This window comes from Petaurus breviceps, unplaced genomic scaffold (genome assembly GCF_028583685.1).
Source record: "Petaurus breviceps papuanus isolate PSGF00001 unplaced genomic scaffold, PetGlider_PUasm1.0 90639, whole genome shotgun sequence".
Taxonomy (NCBI): domain Eukaryota; kingdom Metazoa; phylum Chordata; class Mammalia; order Diprotodontia; family Petauridae; genus Petaurus; species Petaurus breviceps.
The window spans coordinates 7313133-7328694 of record NW_027187296.1 but is presented as its reverse complement, the minus strand read 5'-3'; the positions used below and the strand labels follow the sequence as shown (position 1 = coordinate 7328694).

General features: G+C 39.8%; 1 protein-coding gene across 9 annotated transcripts in view; it reads right to left on the bottom strand.

The window, feature by feature from the left end:
• The window catches only part of NUMA1 (nuclear mitotic apparatus protein 1), a 106231-nt gene that overhangs the window by 43874 nt on the left and 46795 nt on the right, over nucleotides 1-15562 (bottom strand). For 4 of the 9 annotated variants that reach the window (XM_069064686.1, XM_069064687.1, XM_069064691.1 and 1 more), the window contains one exon: nucleotides 8372-8452. In XM_069064686.1, the coding sequence (XP_068920787.1) occupies nucleotides 8372-8413 (42 nt within the window). In that variant the 5' untranslated portion in view covers nucleotides 8414-8452. Of the gene's footprint in view, nucleotides 1-8371; nucleotides 8453-13658; nucleotides 14889-14943; nucleotides 15051-15178; nucleotides 15329-15562 lie in introns of those variants that run through there. The other 5 variants (XM_069064684.1, XM_069064693.1, XM_069064690.1 and 2 more) reach the window with 4 other exon arrangements.

Sequence of the window (15562 nt, the reverse complement as noted above, 5' to 3'; positions counted from 1 at the left end):
AAGTAATTTGTTTATATGTTGCATTATGCTGATAGATTTAAACAGCTTTGCATATATTTGATTTTGTAAGACCCTTCTTGGTCATGATCAATAATCTGTTAATGTGTTCTATTAAATAAAATTTTATTTCTTTTTAAAAAAATTTATATTTATTAGGACAATAAAAATCCTTTCAAAATATAGAAAGACTCTTTGACTCCTTTGAAATAATTCATTCAAAAGTAGTGAATCATTCGGGAATTTAGAAAGTCAGAAAGTGTTCTCTATTTTTTAGTCAATGAATACATAGAAAAACAAAAATAAAGACAAAACATTGCAAAACCTGGTGTTTTACACTTGCACTGTCCTAACTCAGTCTACTTTTGTTTTAAAAAAAAAGTGCAAAAAACAAATAAAAAAGTGAACATAATTAAGTTATACATTTAAAAATGAATCCTCGTATGTTTGTCTTGGCAAAATACATATTTATTGCTAAAGAAAAATACCCAGAGTGAGTTCCTTTTTTAGTTAAGACAATTTAGGCATTTGTTGTCTTTAGTAACAGGGTTTCCCTCCTAAAACAACATAGCAAATGGTTCTCCAAACATCTGTTTAACTCTCTTCCTGGAATTTGCAAAATATCTGGTTCATGTAATAATGACAGTAGCTCATGCTTCCATAACAGGTTATGGTTTGCAAAGTATTTTCCTCACAATAGCCCTTTGAAGTCTATAGTCTAAATACTATTGTCCCTATCTCATAAAAATGAAACTGTCTCAGAGAGGTTAAGAAACTAACATAAGGTCACACAGTTAGTATAAAATGGAGCTAGGAACTTGAACTCAGGTCTTTTGGCTGTAAGACCAATGTTCTGTCCACTATACACATCACATTGCTAATTTTGGGAAATAAAATAATTTAAGTTTTTAATGGAGTTATAAATTTAATTGTAAAACATACTCAAATGAACTCAAAAAGCAAAGTGCATATCTTCTAAAAATAAAATTTCTCTCTAAATGGCAAAAAAGTACTTGAGGATCCTCTACTAAAGTTCTCTTCCAAGCCCTGATGGCAATTTTAATTCTCAAAAAGGACAATGGAGTAGAACAAAAAGATGGAAAAGTATGAAAGGTTTTGAGTACAGCGTCCATATCTTCTGAGGACCAGTCTAAGTTTGGAGACAAAAAGTATATATGTATGTATATGCATGCACATGAAAAAGTTGTAATCTTTACTGTGGGAAAGTGTATTTCCCCCCCAAAATATATCAAGATTTTCAAGGAATGAAGTAAGAACTGGAAGGCCTTTTAGATAATAATTAGTTCAATCTCCTTTATATTGCATGTGAGGAAACTGAGGCTCAAGAGATGGAATGTGACTTGTCCCCAGGTCACACAGCAAAGTGGCACAAACACAGGATGAGAACCCTGATCTCCCAAATCATATCCAAGACTCACTCTCTTGCTGCCACATATCACACCCTTCCAAATTCATTGCAACTAAGACTAAAAAAATGGCTTCCTTGCTCTCCCAAATTTCACCCCCCAGGACTGCCTACTTCCCATGCCAAATACACAGATGTGGCTGACCTCTGAAACAATGAGTGTTACATGTCTCATAGAAGGCATGAGGAAACTTCAATCTAAAACTAACCTGATTAGTTCTTTCACTCTCTGAAGAATAAATTCTGTTTTCTTGAGACTACTGAATGAGATGATGATTTAAATCATCACCTAAGGTAATTTGATTTATATAAAATTCTACTACTTGAAAGTAACAAGGCAAAAAAAAAAAGTAACCTGCATTTCTTTCAAATGAAGATTGGTGAATCAGTATTTCCCAAAGGTCTTTCTCCCTCTGCCTGAATTGGTAAGAGCTAAGATGCAAAGGAGAGGGTCCTGCACTTGAGAGTCTCGACTGAGTGTTGTTGGGCAAGTTATTTAATCTCTCTAAAGCCTCAATTTCCTCATTTATAAAATGGGAAAAATGACACTTACAACTGGCTTCCTCACAGAGTTGTTGTGAGGAAAAGTGTTTATAAACCCTCTAAAGAGACAAGAACTTTTCAGTAAATGGTAAGCTTCCAAGAGGGCAGGGATGATTCAGTGCCAACCACACTACTCTGAACAAAATAGGTAATCAAAAAAATGGTTGTTTTGAACTAATTTTTACATATAAGGTCATCCATTCCTAAGAAATTGTCACAGTATTATTATTGCCACCTTAGAGGTTTATCACATACCACTCTATTATTTTTGTCTGCCAAAATAACCAGCCAATATCTTGTCCTATAAAAGTAGATGACAGAGAATACTAAGAAAACATCAACAGAAAGATTTTGAAGAAATGATCACAGGTGGCCAATTAAAATGACTTTGCTAGAGACTGTCAAACTATTCATTTGGGGGAAAATGGCCCCATTTCTGCAGGCCTCCAAAGGCAGATATGACCTCTTCTGGCTCATTCTTCTTTTGGATGTCAAAAAATTACTTCTTGATGTCTACACTCAGAGAAAGAACTAGAAAGAACATAATTTGAATGCAGATTGAAGCAAACTACCTGCTCTCTTTCTTTTTCTTGTTTGGTTTTGTTTCCTCTTTCCCACTGCTCATTCCATAGGTTACAATCCTTCTTTACAACCTGACTAATACCTGATGTGAAGGTATTTGCAGATCCTATACTTGATTGCATGCTGGCATGGGGGGTTAGGGGGGAGAAAATTTCAAACTCAAGGGATTGTGGAACTGAATCTTGTAAACTAAAAGCAAACAAAGTAATAAAGACAAATAATAATAATTATTATTAGAATTTATCATGTATTATAAATTAATTATTTCATAATTCATAATAATTAATAATAAATTTAATTTTAAAAAATTACCTCCTGGAATGGTATGGAGAAATAACTAGCATCAAATTTACACATAAATGCCATGTAGGCTTCTCTACAGAACAGCTAAGGATAACTGATTTCTACCCTTCCCATATCATTAAAGGACAAGTATGTCCTTACCTCATAGAACTATATACTACTGAAGTGGCAAGCCATGATTTATAGGTCTCAAGAACACCATCTTCGGAAATCAAGGATGGAAATATTTGGAAAAGACATCATTAACAGCTACATTTGCAAATCTGACTTCAGTAAACCAATTACAAGGTTGGCATAGAAGTCCTATATAGCAATTAAGAGGAATTTAAATTATTTTGATGCCTATTACAGCCCTCCTTTTGCTAAAAACAGTAACTAATGATTTCTTAGTTTGCCTTAATGATAATTTCATTCTTTAAAAGATGGAGGAACCAACAAGAACTATTATTCCAGACCCAATTCTCACCAAGAAGGAAGAACTGATTCCTTGGGGGAAATGCTAGGAACACTGATAACTGAAAATGACTATTTTTGATAAAGAATGAAATCTGGGGATGGTATGATGCACCCTAAATTTTTGGATCGCTGACTTTAAAGGATTAGAGAAAGAACAGGTAGAATTCCATGGACTAAAATTCTACAGTCAGGAGGGAGAGAAAGCTCTCAAAAATAAGACTGTGAAGTTATAAGAAAAGGTCCAAAAAGAGAGGAAAAAGAAAAAATTATTCAAAGAGATCCTATACAAATGTAAAGGGAATCCATCAAACCACTTAGATTTTGAAAAGACAGAAAATGCAAAGGCAGATTATAGAGGATAAAGAGAAAGGTGTGTCATCAATCATAATTCCAAGGGACTCATGAGGCTACCCACTTCGAGATGGAGAGATGATGAACTCAGAGTACAGACTGAAGCGTTGTGTGTTTTTGAACATCACTAATGTGATGTTTTGTTTGACTATACATGTTTGCAACAGGTAATGTTATTTTGTTTTCTCAATGGGTGGGGAAAGGGTCAGTGGGAAGGAGAGAATTCAGAACTGAAAATAAAATTGAATAAAAAAATCATGATTCTATAAGAACTTTGTCAGGAACACCAAAACTCAGAATGAGTTGTGGTTGAGAAAAGATGAAGAACATCAAAATAAGGGTTTTCCCAACCCCCAGCAATACTGGGGAAGAGAAGAAAGGAGCAATGATAACAGAGACATCAAAGGGGTACATCTCTTACTCTGCTTCTATGGTCATGGCCAAGGAAAATGATCTTTGGACTATAAAGGCCAGAGTAAAAATAGCCAATGGAGAGTTGAAACCCAAGATAAGCAAGGAGATGATAGGAAGAATCATAATGAATTCAAGTCACCAGGTCCAGATGAACTAGATCCTAAGGTTATGAAAGAATGAGACGATATGACTGCTGTGCCACTATCAAATGACCTTTGAAAAATCAAAGGGATAGAGAACCATTAAAACATTTTTTAAATGCACATGGAAAAAAAATGAAAGAAGTTCTAAAGGAAGTACTGATAAGCAGGGCAGTTTTGAAAGTAATGTCCAGAATATATTATATGTATTTTTAAAAAAACAAGACATATGAAATGGAGATTTAATTTCATAGAAAATCATCTTTTGTGGTTTGCTATGTGCACGGAAATGCCCTTTTTGGGGTGATTTAAGTTCAGAATAATTTTTTTTCAAAATTATTATTTTTAGTCATTTTTTCTTCTCAATTTAAATTCCAAATTCTCAGGGCACTGGCCCTGGAGTCAGGAGGACCTGAGTTCAAATCCAGCCTCAGACACTTGACATGCTTACTAGCTGTGTGACTTTGGGCAAGTCACTTAATCCCAACTGCCCTCCCAAAAAAGCAAAAAAAAAAAAATCCAAATTCTCTTCCTCCCTTTCACTCCCACCACTATCTATTAGTAAGGAAGGCAAAATGATATCAATTATACACATAAAATCATGAATAACATATTTCCTTCCAAAAGCAAGAAAAATAAAGGAAAGAGAAAATTTTTTTCTTCAATTTGTACTCAAGAATTCATCAGTTCTCTCTCTCTATAGAGGTGGAGAGCATTTTTTCACCTTGTGTCCTTTGGAATTGTCTTGGATCATGGTATTGATCAGAGTAACCAAGTCTTTCATAGTTGATTATCATTATAACATTGCCATTACTGTATACAATGACCTTCCAGTTCTTCTCAATTCATATCAGTTCACATAGGTCTTGCTATGTTTTTCTGAAAACATTTGTCTTCTCATTTCTTATACCAAAATAGTACTCCATCACAACCATCTGTCACAACTTATTGAGCCATTCCCTGATTGATGAGCATCCTCTTGATTTCTAATTCTTTGCCACCACAAAAAGAGATGTGCGAGTATGTGTGTATTCGTAAATATAGACCCTTTTCCTTTTTTAAAATCTTTCTGGGGTAAAGAAGTAGTACTGGTAATGCTGGGTCAAAGGATATGTGGTTTTATAGCCCTTTGGGCAGAATTCCAAATTGTTCTCCAGAATGGTTGCACCAGTTCACTATATTAACAGTTCTTTAATGTACCTATTTTCCCCTCATACCCTCCAAAATTCACTATTTCTGATAGGTGTGAAGTGGTACCACATAGTTGTTTTAATTTGCCCTTCTCTAATCAATAATGTTTCAGAGCACTTTTTTATATGACTGTAAATAACTTTAATTCCTTCCTCTGAAAATTGCCTGTTTATATCCTTTGACCACTTATCAACTGGGGAATGACTTATTTTTATAAATTTGACTCAATTTTATACTCAGTATATATTTGAGAAATGAAGTGCTTATCAAAGAAACTTGGTACAAAAATTTTTTATATTACTTCATTGTCCATGACACTTTTTAGCATAAGGTAGTTTCCCTGATCATCCCTTTTAATTAGATCTAGTTTTGCTTTTCACTCTAAGAACAGGACTGCTACCCTTGCTTTTTTTTTTTTAAGTTCAGCTGAAGCACATTACAATCTGCTCCACTCCTTTATTTTAACTGCATGTGTCTTTCTATTTCAGGTGTCTCTCATACACGTGTTGTTGGCCTCTGGTTTCTAATCCATTCTGCTATTCGCTTTTATTTTATGGGTGAGCTCATCCCGTTCACAGTTATGATTCCTGTGTATTTCCCTCTACCCCATTTTCTACTGTTTCTTCTCTTCTCTTTTTATACCATCCCTCCCCAAAAGTCTGCTTTGTTTCTAGCCACTGCCTCCCTTAATCATTAGTGAACAATTAGAAAAGGAAGCAGAGAGTACTAAGAATCAACAAGGTTTCACAAAGAATAGGTCTCACTCCAGACAATACTGGGTTTGGTTTTGTTTTTTTTGGCAAGGTTAACAGAATAGTAAAAAAAAGATGATGCTCTAAACAGTTTACCACAATTTTAGTGAAGCATTTGCCAAATCCTCTCATGCTCTTCTAGTAGTCAAGAGAGAGGTAGGTTCAACAGTAATATTAAGGCAGATTAAGAACTGGTTTCAGAGGGGCAGCTAGGTGGTGCTGTGAATAGAGCACCGGCCCTGGAGTCAGGAGGACCTGAGTTCAAATCTGGCTTCAGACACTTAACACATAGTAGCTGTGTGACCTTGGGCTTGGGCAAGTCACTTAACCCCAACTGCCCCTCCAACAAAAGCAAAAAAATAATTAATTAATTAGAAAAAAAAAAGAACTGGTTTCAGGATCTGAGCCAAAGAGTCACTAATGGTTTGATGTCAACTTGGAACATTTCTAGGGGAATATTCCAGGGAACTGCCTGGCCCTTTTAACCACTTGGCTAAAGGCATGGATAACATAATCAATAAATTTTCAAATGGCACAAAACTGGGAGATATGGCTGATCAATCAATCATTCATCAAGCATTTAACAAACACCTACTATTAACTAGCAGCTAGATGGTACAGTGGATAGACTGCCAGGTCTGCAGACAGGAAGACCCCTCTCTTCCTAGGTTCAAATCTGGCCTCAGACACTTAATAGCTGTGTGACCCTGGGCAAGTCACTGAACCCTGTCTGTTTCAGGTTCCTCATCCATAAAATAAGCTGGAGAAGGAAATAGCAAACCAAGCTAGTACTTTTGCCAAAAAAACCCCAAATGAGATCACAAAGAATCAAACACAACTGAAAATGACTGAACAACAGCAACATTAACTATCGAGGATATAAAGACAAAAATCAAAATCTCTCCCCTGATCCTACTTTCTATTGAGAAAAAGGCATTTAAACAGAAAGCATATTTTGAATTCGGACTTGTGATTTCCTTGTGGAGGGAATTCCCAGCAAAGAAACTTTTTTTCCATTACAGATCAGCAAGTGCTCAGCCATTTATAGTTGTAGATGATTGCCTTAGGGTACTGAGAACTTAAGTTATTTGACCAGGTCCAAATAGCAACTTTGTGTCAAGAGGGACTATTTTACCAGGTCTTCCAGACTCTGAAGTCATTTCTATTCACTCTGACACTATGTCTCATAAAAAATACCAGGTAATTTCATCAAGAAGCTGAGATCAAAAAAAGGTTTCAAGGCCTCTGGGCGCCGGCTGAACTTGAAGGAAATTTGATATTCTAAGATGCAAAGGTGAGGAAAGAGTGTATTTCAGGTACAGAGGGAGGGGAATTGGAGAGAGCTTATGCAAAGGCATGGAAGATAGGAGAGGGAATGTTCTATGTGAAGAACAGCAAGGTGGTCATCTTTTCTTCACAAAGAATGAGTGGAGATGCTTATGTTAATTATATATTACTTATCATCCAAATTGGAGGAAGGCCCTTACATAAAAAACATTTTCCAGTATTTGAAGGTTTGTCACATAGAAAGATTAAATAAGTTATGTCTGGCAAGAGAACAGAATTAGGGACAAGGTGGAAGTTACTGGGGCAGATTCCAGTCTGATGTAATGAAAAAACTCAAAAATGAGAACCATTCAAAAGAGGAATGGATGGCTTCCCCTTGTTAGAGAACTCTGAGCAAACTCTGGATGGCTACTTATGACATGTGCAGATGGTATTCTTACTGGGGTACCAGAACTAGAGGTTTTAAATGATTCTTTTTTTTTTTTTTTAAGCAATCGGGGTTAAGTAACTTGCTCAAGGTTACACGGCCAGGTGTTTCTGGGTGGGTGCTAAGTGTCTGAGCCCAGGATTCGATCCCCAGGTCATCCCGACACTGGAGCCAGTGCTCTTACTCGCTGTGCTTACCTGGCCACCCGTTTTAAATGATTCTTATCAGGAAAGGTGAAGACAAGTCAATTCACTTCAATGATTTAGGGGAAATTTAACAACTCTTTAAGTACATGAAGAAAGATAGTAGTTAAAGTGAGCTCCTGGGTGAAGGCTATGGAAGAAATTAAATGAACTTTCAATATTGATTTTAGTCTAGAGTAGGGTTAGCAGAGCTGAAAAGCCAGCTTCTAGATAACACAAAACACTGGAACAAAGAAAGGAATCCCTTTGCCCACCAAGAAGAAACACCAGGGAGACAATGGCAAGGAATAATCACCTACCCAAGAAAGGAGTGCAGCTGCCCTGGTTGCATGAAGAGCCATACTGGCGATGTCAAACGGTCAACCCACCACACCTGGAACCTAAAGAGAAGAATATCACCAGTTTAGAGTTTGGAAAGTAAGGTCAACTCAATATGTTACAAAAAGAAAGAAAAACTTTTTGTCTAGGTCCCCAAGCAATCCAAATTGTACCCATGGCTTAGGCTCAATCATGGCAACATACTAAGTAATAAGACAATTTTTCCAGAGACTGGGGAAGTTGCTACTGCTGCCCTAAAGCAGATTACCATTGACAATCTTACAAGAGAAGACTGCTGGACTAAATTCAATGTTTATCTCCTATCCAAGTTCTAAAATACTTTGGAAAAGATAACTTTTTTAGGGTGGACCATAATCATATTCTGTGAAGATCTCCCCCTTAAGCAGAAGATGGCAAGATTCTAAGGCTTCCCTGCAATCCTAAAATCCTGCCTGATTGACATAAGCAGGTCTTCAGGGAAGTTTTCCTATCCTAAGTTTTCAATACTATCAGTTGGGGTGGAAGAACCTAAAAGGTCTTCTAAAATCTACGTTACCTAGGATTTAGAGCTAGAAGGGACTTTATAATCCAACCTCTTCATTTTACATAAAGATAGGAAAACGGAGGCCCAGAGAGAAGTGACCTGTCCATGGTAACATGGATGAAGACGGCTATAATTCAAACCCAAGTTCTAATTCCAAATCTAAGTGGCATCCTTTTCACTATAACAAGATGCCTCACCTTAGAATTGTATGTCAAAACCAAGACTCCCTACTAAGTAAGGATAAATCCAGTCCTTCAAGAGTACACGGGATTCCTTAGGACATTTAGAATTTAACAGACATTTATTTAGTACCTATTAGGTATAGAGAATACTTTGCTAAGGAGGGTAAATAAAGATAAGGTTCCTGCCTCCCTAGAGTTTAGTAGAGAGATAAGCCACCAACAGAGACAGCTATGATACATAATTATAATACAATCAGCATTTATATGCCAACTATGTACAAGGTACATTAGGTGTTAGATATTCAAAATCAATCACATACAGTCTTAGAGTAGGGTTTTGTCCTGGAATTCTTTGCCCTAACTCCCCTTCCCACTGCCGGCTTGCAGCCCTAGAAAGCAGTCAATGCAGATGCTGGCTAGTCTGAAGAACCTCTGAAAGTTCATATGCCTACCAGTGTTCACACTACCATTTTACTGACAACTAGTAATGATTAAAACCAGACCTTTTCCCACTGTGACTCTGACCCTCTGGAGAGAAGCTACGGCAGCAAGGTTAAGGTTATTGGCACATCATGTCCATGTGCTTAGCATCAGTGGTCTGAGGATTTTCTATCATTCTCAAGTTCCAATGAACAGAAAGGAGAAGCTGTTGTTTAATTGTGTCCAACTCTGTGACCCCATTTGGAGTTTTCTTGGCAAAGATCCTGATAATGGTTTGCCATTTCCTTCTCCAGCTCATTTTGCAGATGAGGAAACTAAGGCAATCAGGGTTGCCCAGGATCACACAGCTATTAAGTGTCTGAGACCAGATTTGAACTCAGGCCTTCCTGATCTCTAGGGCTAGAGCTCTATCCACATCCACTGCACCACCTAGTTGCTCCTTGTGCCATTCAATCTCTAACTCAGGGGAATTTATAATCTAGTTGAAGAAGGAAGACAGACACACCTGAAGCAATACTTAATATTAGCAATACATATTTGCTAAATATAAGCAACTTAAATATAAGTGCTTCCTGAGGATGATCACATTTATAGTGCTTTATAGTTTACAAGGTCACACAAAGCTCCAGCACCTCAATTCAGGCCTTCAACAAAATCCCATCCTGATTCCATGTTATGCCATTGTGATAGTCCTAGAGATAAACTAGATTCACTTTAGATTTGAGAATAGAGAATGAAGAAATTATGGGAGAGCCCAAGTGACTGCCTACTCTGGAGAACTGCTTTGAGAATCACAGATGTGAAATTATTTTATCAACATAAGCTGCTATTATTTAATAAGTTCTAACCACAGAGCAAGATATCTACTCATGATTATTAGGTAGTCCTTAAATGATAGCTAGTCTGTCCCTGGGTTTAGTGAAGTTTTGTTGTCTTACAGATAGCTAGAATCCTAAGGGAAAATACTCTGGTCAGAGGCCAGACAAAAGTACTCTCTTGGCTCAGATTGGGGCTGCCCTGCTTTTCTGGCAAGGGGAATAAAGCTAATTTCTTTCCCTGCTCATTCCCACCCTGGGGCAAAAGTCCAATCTCAATGTTTCTTCTTGAGACCAAACTCATCCATGGATTATTCCCATCCCTGCTTAGGGATGTCCTTACTCTCTCACCAATCATCTGCCTTCCTGCTGATGAGATCAAAAGCTTAGGAAAAAAAGACATCTGTAAATAGATTTCATTTCTACTCCTGACCAAGGAGCAAAGGGTAAAAGTTATGTGTCATTAGAACTAAAAGGAAACTTAAGAGCTCACCTAATATAGCAACTAGTAATCATTTTATAGATAAGGAGAAAGGTCTAGATGGTAAAATATTGCCCAAGGTCACACTACTACACTCCCTAGAACTGTCTCCTAAACAAATTTGGCCAAATGCTTTTGGACTTGAAAGACACTGAAAGAATCTGTAACAGCAGCTCACATTTATATCATACTTTAAAGTTTATAAAGCACTTTTCTCAACACAAATTTATGGGAAAAAAGTATCACCACTACTACTTAACAGATGAAAAAAGTGATGTTTAAGTGGCTTGCTCAGAATTACACTACTATTAGTGTTGAAGCCTAGACTTAAAACCTAAGTCTTCTGACTGTCAAGTCAAGTGCTTTTTCCATTCCATTCTGTTGCCTCTCCAGATATTGGTCCCAGGAGCCTGAAATCCAGAATACCCAGATAAAAGGGGTGAAGTCAAATGGAGAAATTAATTCTGCAGCAAAATATAGAAAATCAGGCCTATTTTCTTGAATTGCTATTTTGATGTATGATTTTATATTTAATATTTGAGGAAAAAGTATTACTAGTATTAGTATGATCCTGCCAAAACTGTTATTCACATTCCATGAAAAAAGTGAACCCTAAAGAACTACTGCTCTAGAAAGAGTGAAAAGCAGAGTGGCAAAAACAGAAATCTGATTTAAAGGGTTGAAGAACGGGAGTATGGAGTACCTTCCAAGGTCCCTAATTTGATAATATAAACTGTTTTTAAAAATTCTATCATATTAAGTAAGATGCAATTTAATATATGTAAGTCTTACACTTTGCTTCCAAGCATCAACCTCACAACCTACAAGATGGAGGAGTTGTCTAGACAATAGCTCATCTGAAAAAGATGTGAATGTTTTAAGGGACTCACTATAGGCCATTAAGCTCAATATGAGTTAAGAACACAACATGGCAACCAAAGAAGCTAATGTAATCTTAAACTGCACTACGAAAGGCATGGTATACAGTGGTAGGACTGTGAAAAGCCTATTATAATCTACAATGGCAAAATCACATAGCATTGTGTTCAATTATAGCCACCACATTTTAGGAAGGATCAGTGGGTCCCCCGACACAGGTGGCCTTCAAAAACAGTTCATCACTAGAGGGGATTTGTGTTAAGATATAGGTTTTACTAAATGGCTTCTGAGATCCTTTCTACTCCAAGAATCTGAGACTTTGGAATCAGAAAAGCTGGTTCAAATTTTGGCTCTGTTACCTACTATCTACTACTACTTTATAATCTTGGTCAAGTCACACCACCTCTCACTACATAATTTCTAAAGTTCTTTCCAGCTCTAAATCCTATGATCCCGTAAGAAAGCATTTCTATCAACTGACAACCTGAGGTTTGTATAGAAAAAAGCCTTTAAGGTCACTAATCCTCAGCAATAAGTAGAGCTTCTCTCCTACCCCACTTTTAGATACCCTCTAGCAGCCATTATATTTCCCCTTTAGGGCTGCCCTTGCTGGCAAAACCAATATGGTTTTTTTTGTTATATGCACCACTCTCCACTTGTTCTGTCTTCCCCTTTCCCCCCAATCCCTGTGTGCTTCACAGGTTGTGCCAGCTGGCTTCTAGATACTTTTCAACTCTTGATCTAAGACCCATTAATCTAAGGTGTATATAGGAGCATTCCTCACCTCTTGAAGTCAGCCATTCCACTACTACTTCCTAAGTAAAACAGGGTTTAATGAATTATCCTAGAATGGCAGAGCCAGTCCATCAGCTCAAGGAGAGTACTATGACTTTAAAAAGGCATTGGCTAGGAACCCAAGGGATTTCAGCCAGAGCTCCATCCTCTCCACCCTCCCTCTGAAATCTGAGGAAGGCCCCACCCATAAGACACAGCCATGGAGATGGAGACACAGAAAAACAGGGTGATTCTCCTCACTCACAAAACCTGAGGCCATTTTACAGAGATCTCAGGTAGGTCAGGTCCCACTCCACAGTTCTGAATGACCTTCAGCATTTGTTCCTACAGCTTTTTTTTTTTTAATTTTCCTGGTCCTTGATGCCTAAAGGAAGCCTACTAGGGGCTCCTGTCCCTTTGGCCTTTTAACTAAAGACTAGTAGCCACTTCACATTTCCAAAGTTGTGATAAAGCAACTACACTCCTCCCTAGCAGGACCTACTCCCACATTTTTATATTTAACCCTCTCAGTGCTATGAGAGTCAAGCCCTAGGCAGGGAAGAAGGCTTCTTACCCACCAGTCAGCTGGGCTCCCTGGCTCAAAACTTCTCTGTGGTTCAACGAGTTAACCAAACTCAGCTCCATGCCTATGGCTGTAGCTAATGCAAACCACATGCTCAGATAGAGGAAAATTAGACATCAGAAGGATTCATGTTGACCACTGGAGATCAAGGTCTCTCCACCCAGGTAGCTAACAACTCCCTTGAAGATTGTTATTTATTTCTTTATGCCTGACTCAAACTTCATACTTACCTTGAGATAATACCTAAAGCAGTAACCTCTGACACCACAGAATAGTTGGCCAAGGTTCCCTGTATGCACAGGACTTCTCATTCTTTAACATGTTGCTAATATTCTCCTTCTCTCACCAGGGCATGGCTGCCCACTCAAAGAGATCACCTCCTTAAGTTAGCTTCTCATCAAAGGGCTTGAGGACAAAGAGATTTCCTAGATAGGTTTCTGACAATTAGGACTGTCAGTCACATCACTCAAGTGAGTCATATGCTATCTGTCCTTAGCTACAAGGGTCCCAGATTCCCTATCTGCCTCCAAAAAGTATACTGAGATGACCTCTGAAGCAATTACACACACCTGCAGAAAAAGTCCCTTGTTCCTTTGTTCCTCCAGCAACTTCAGAGCAATGTATATGGAGGTGGGGTTAGAGGAACATCAAGGTTTCACCTTGTCAGAATCTCCATAGGGTCATAAAGGACAAATCTGTCCAGAATACAGAGAGGAACAAGAATTGTGTGCTTACTCGGTATCTCTCCTAAGGGGAAGAAAAAAGAAAGAAGATAAACCTGTGTCTCTCTGTATTGGAGGCTAGGAGTTCATGAAGGGAAAAGAGACCCAAGAAAAGAGAAGACAAAATGAGATGCTAATTCTTGGACAGCGCCAAGCTGATGGCTCTCCGTTCTGTAGGGTCTTTTTTTTTTTTTTTTAAAAGCAATTGGGGTTAAGTAACTTGCTCAAGGTTACATGGCCAGGTGTTTCTGGGTGGGTGCTAAGTGTCTGAGCCCTGGATTCGATCTCCAGGTCATCCCGACTCTGGAGCCGGTGCTCTTACTCGCTGAGCCACCTGGCCACCCCTAAGCAATTGGGGCTAAGTAACTTGCTCAAGGTTACACGGCCAGGTGTTTCTGGGTGGGTGCTAAGTGTCTGAGCCCGGGATTCGATCTCCAGGTCTTCTCAACACTGGAGCCGGTGCTCTTACTTGCTGTGCTACCTGGCCGCCCCTGTTCTGTAGGGTCTTGCTGGACTTCTGGGGTTAGGCAGTCAAGCCGACTGGCTTCTTGGAAGGGTTCCCTTCCATGTAACCTGGCTTTCTGGAAGAAAAAAAAGCAGCAAATCTGGGCTCAGGCCCTCCCCTTTTACACACAGCTTAACCTTCTCTTTGAAGCTTGAAGTTTGGCCGAAAGCCCAAAGGCCTTGGGGAGCAATGGAGAAGGTTGAATCTGAAGCTATTTTCTAAGGTTTTAAAGTGTTTTATCGGCCCAGTCAGGCCTCTGGGAGAGAGCCACAAGACTTGGGGGAAGATATGAGATGAACAACACACTCCCCTTTGACCTCTCAGGCTGGTGACCACTCCTTCAGAAACCCTTCTCCAGACCTCACTCCCACCTGTCTTCTCTCTAACCCCGCCCCGACTCAAGCTAGCCTGCTCCCCACCTCTGGAGACCATTTCTTTCTGCTACCTCCAGGCCTCCCAAGGGAGAAAGAACCGTCTCCTGGCCTGCTTCGGCAGCTCAACGCGCAGGCCGAAGCACACGTACGCGGACACACGTATGCACACACACAAACACACCCTTGCCCTAAACAAAAACCCGCTGACATTACAAGGGGGCGAAGCGAAAAGGCCAGCCCCCCACCCCCTTACTCCAATGGGCGCCAAGTCCCGGATGTGGCCAAGCCAAGCCGCGCTCCCGGGCCTGCTTGTTTACTCGCTGCGCTCCGCACGGCCCCCTCCCCTCCCCCTCTCTCCCCGCCTCCCCTCCTCCCCCCAACAGCCGGATGGCGCAGCAAGCGCAGGGGGCGCAAAATCCACCCCACCCCCTCCTTCCACGTTTGAACAAAAACCCCAGAGACAAAAGTCTTCGTGCGAAGGGCCTTACCCGACTTCTAAAGCCGAAGGCGTCTGGGCCTTTTAATCCGCCATTAGCGTTTAAATCTTGGAAGGCAAAGGAGGACCCAAGAGCAGAAGGAGGAGGAGGAGGAAGAGGAGGAGGTGGAGGGGAGGGGGAGGGAGGAAGAAAAGTAGCCCCACGCACAAAAGAAAAGTTGTTGGTTTTCTCCTCGGTGAGCCTGGCAGGAGCGAGGGGGCTGGCGGCGGGCCAGGCGTGCGTCACGGCCCGCAGTCTGCTCTCTTTAAAGGCGCAGCGAGCCCAACTCCTCTCGCCGCCGCCGGGAGAGCCCTCCGCCCAGGCGCGCTCCTCCCAGGCGGGGGTGGGGGGCGGCCGCTGGGGGAGGCCCGGGCTGCGGGGGCTGGCTGGGGGGGG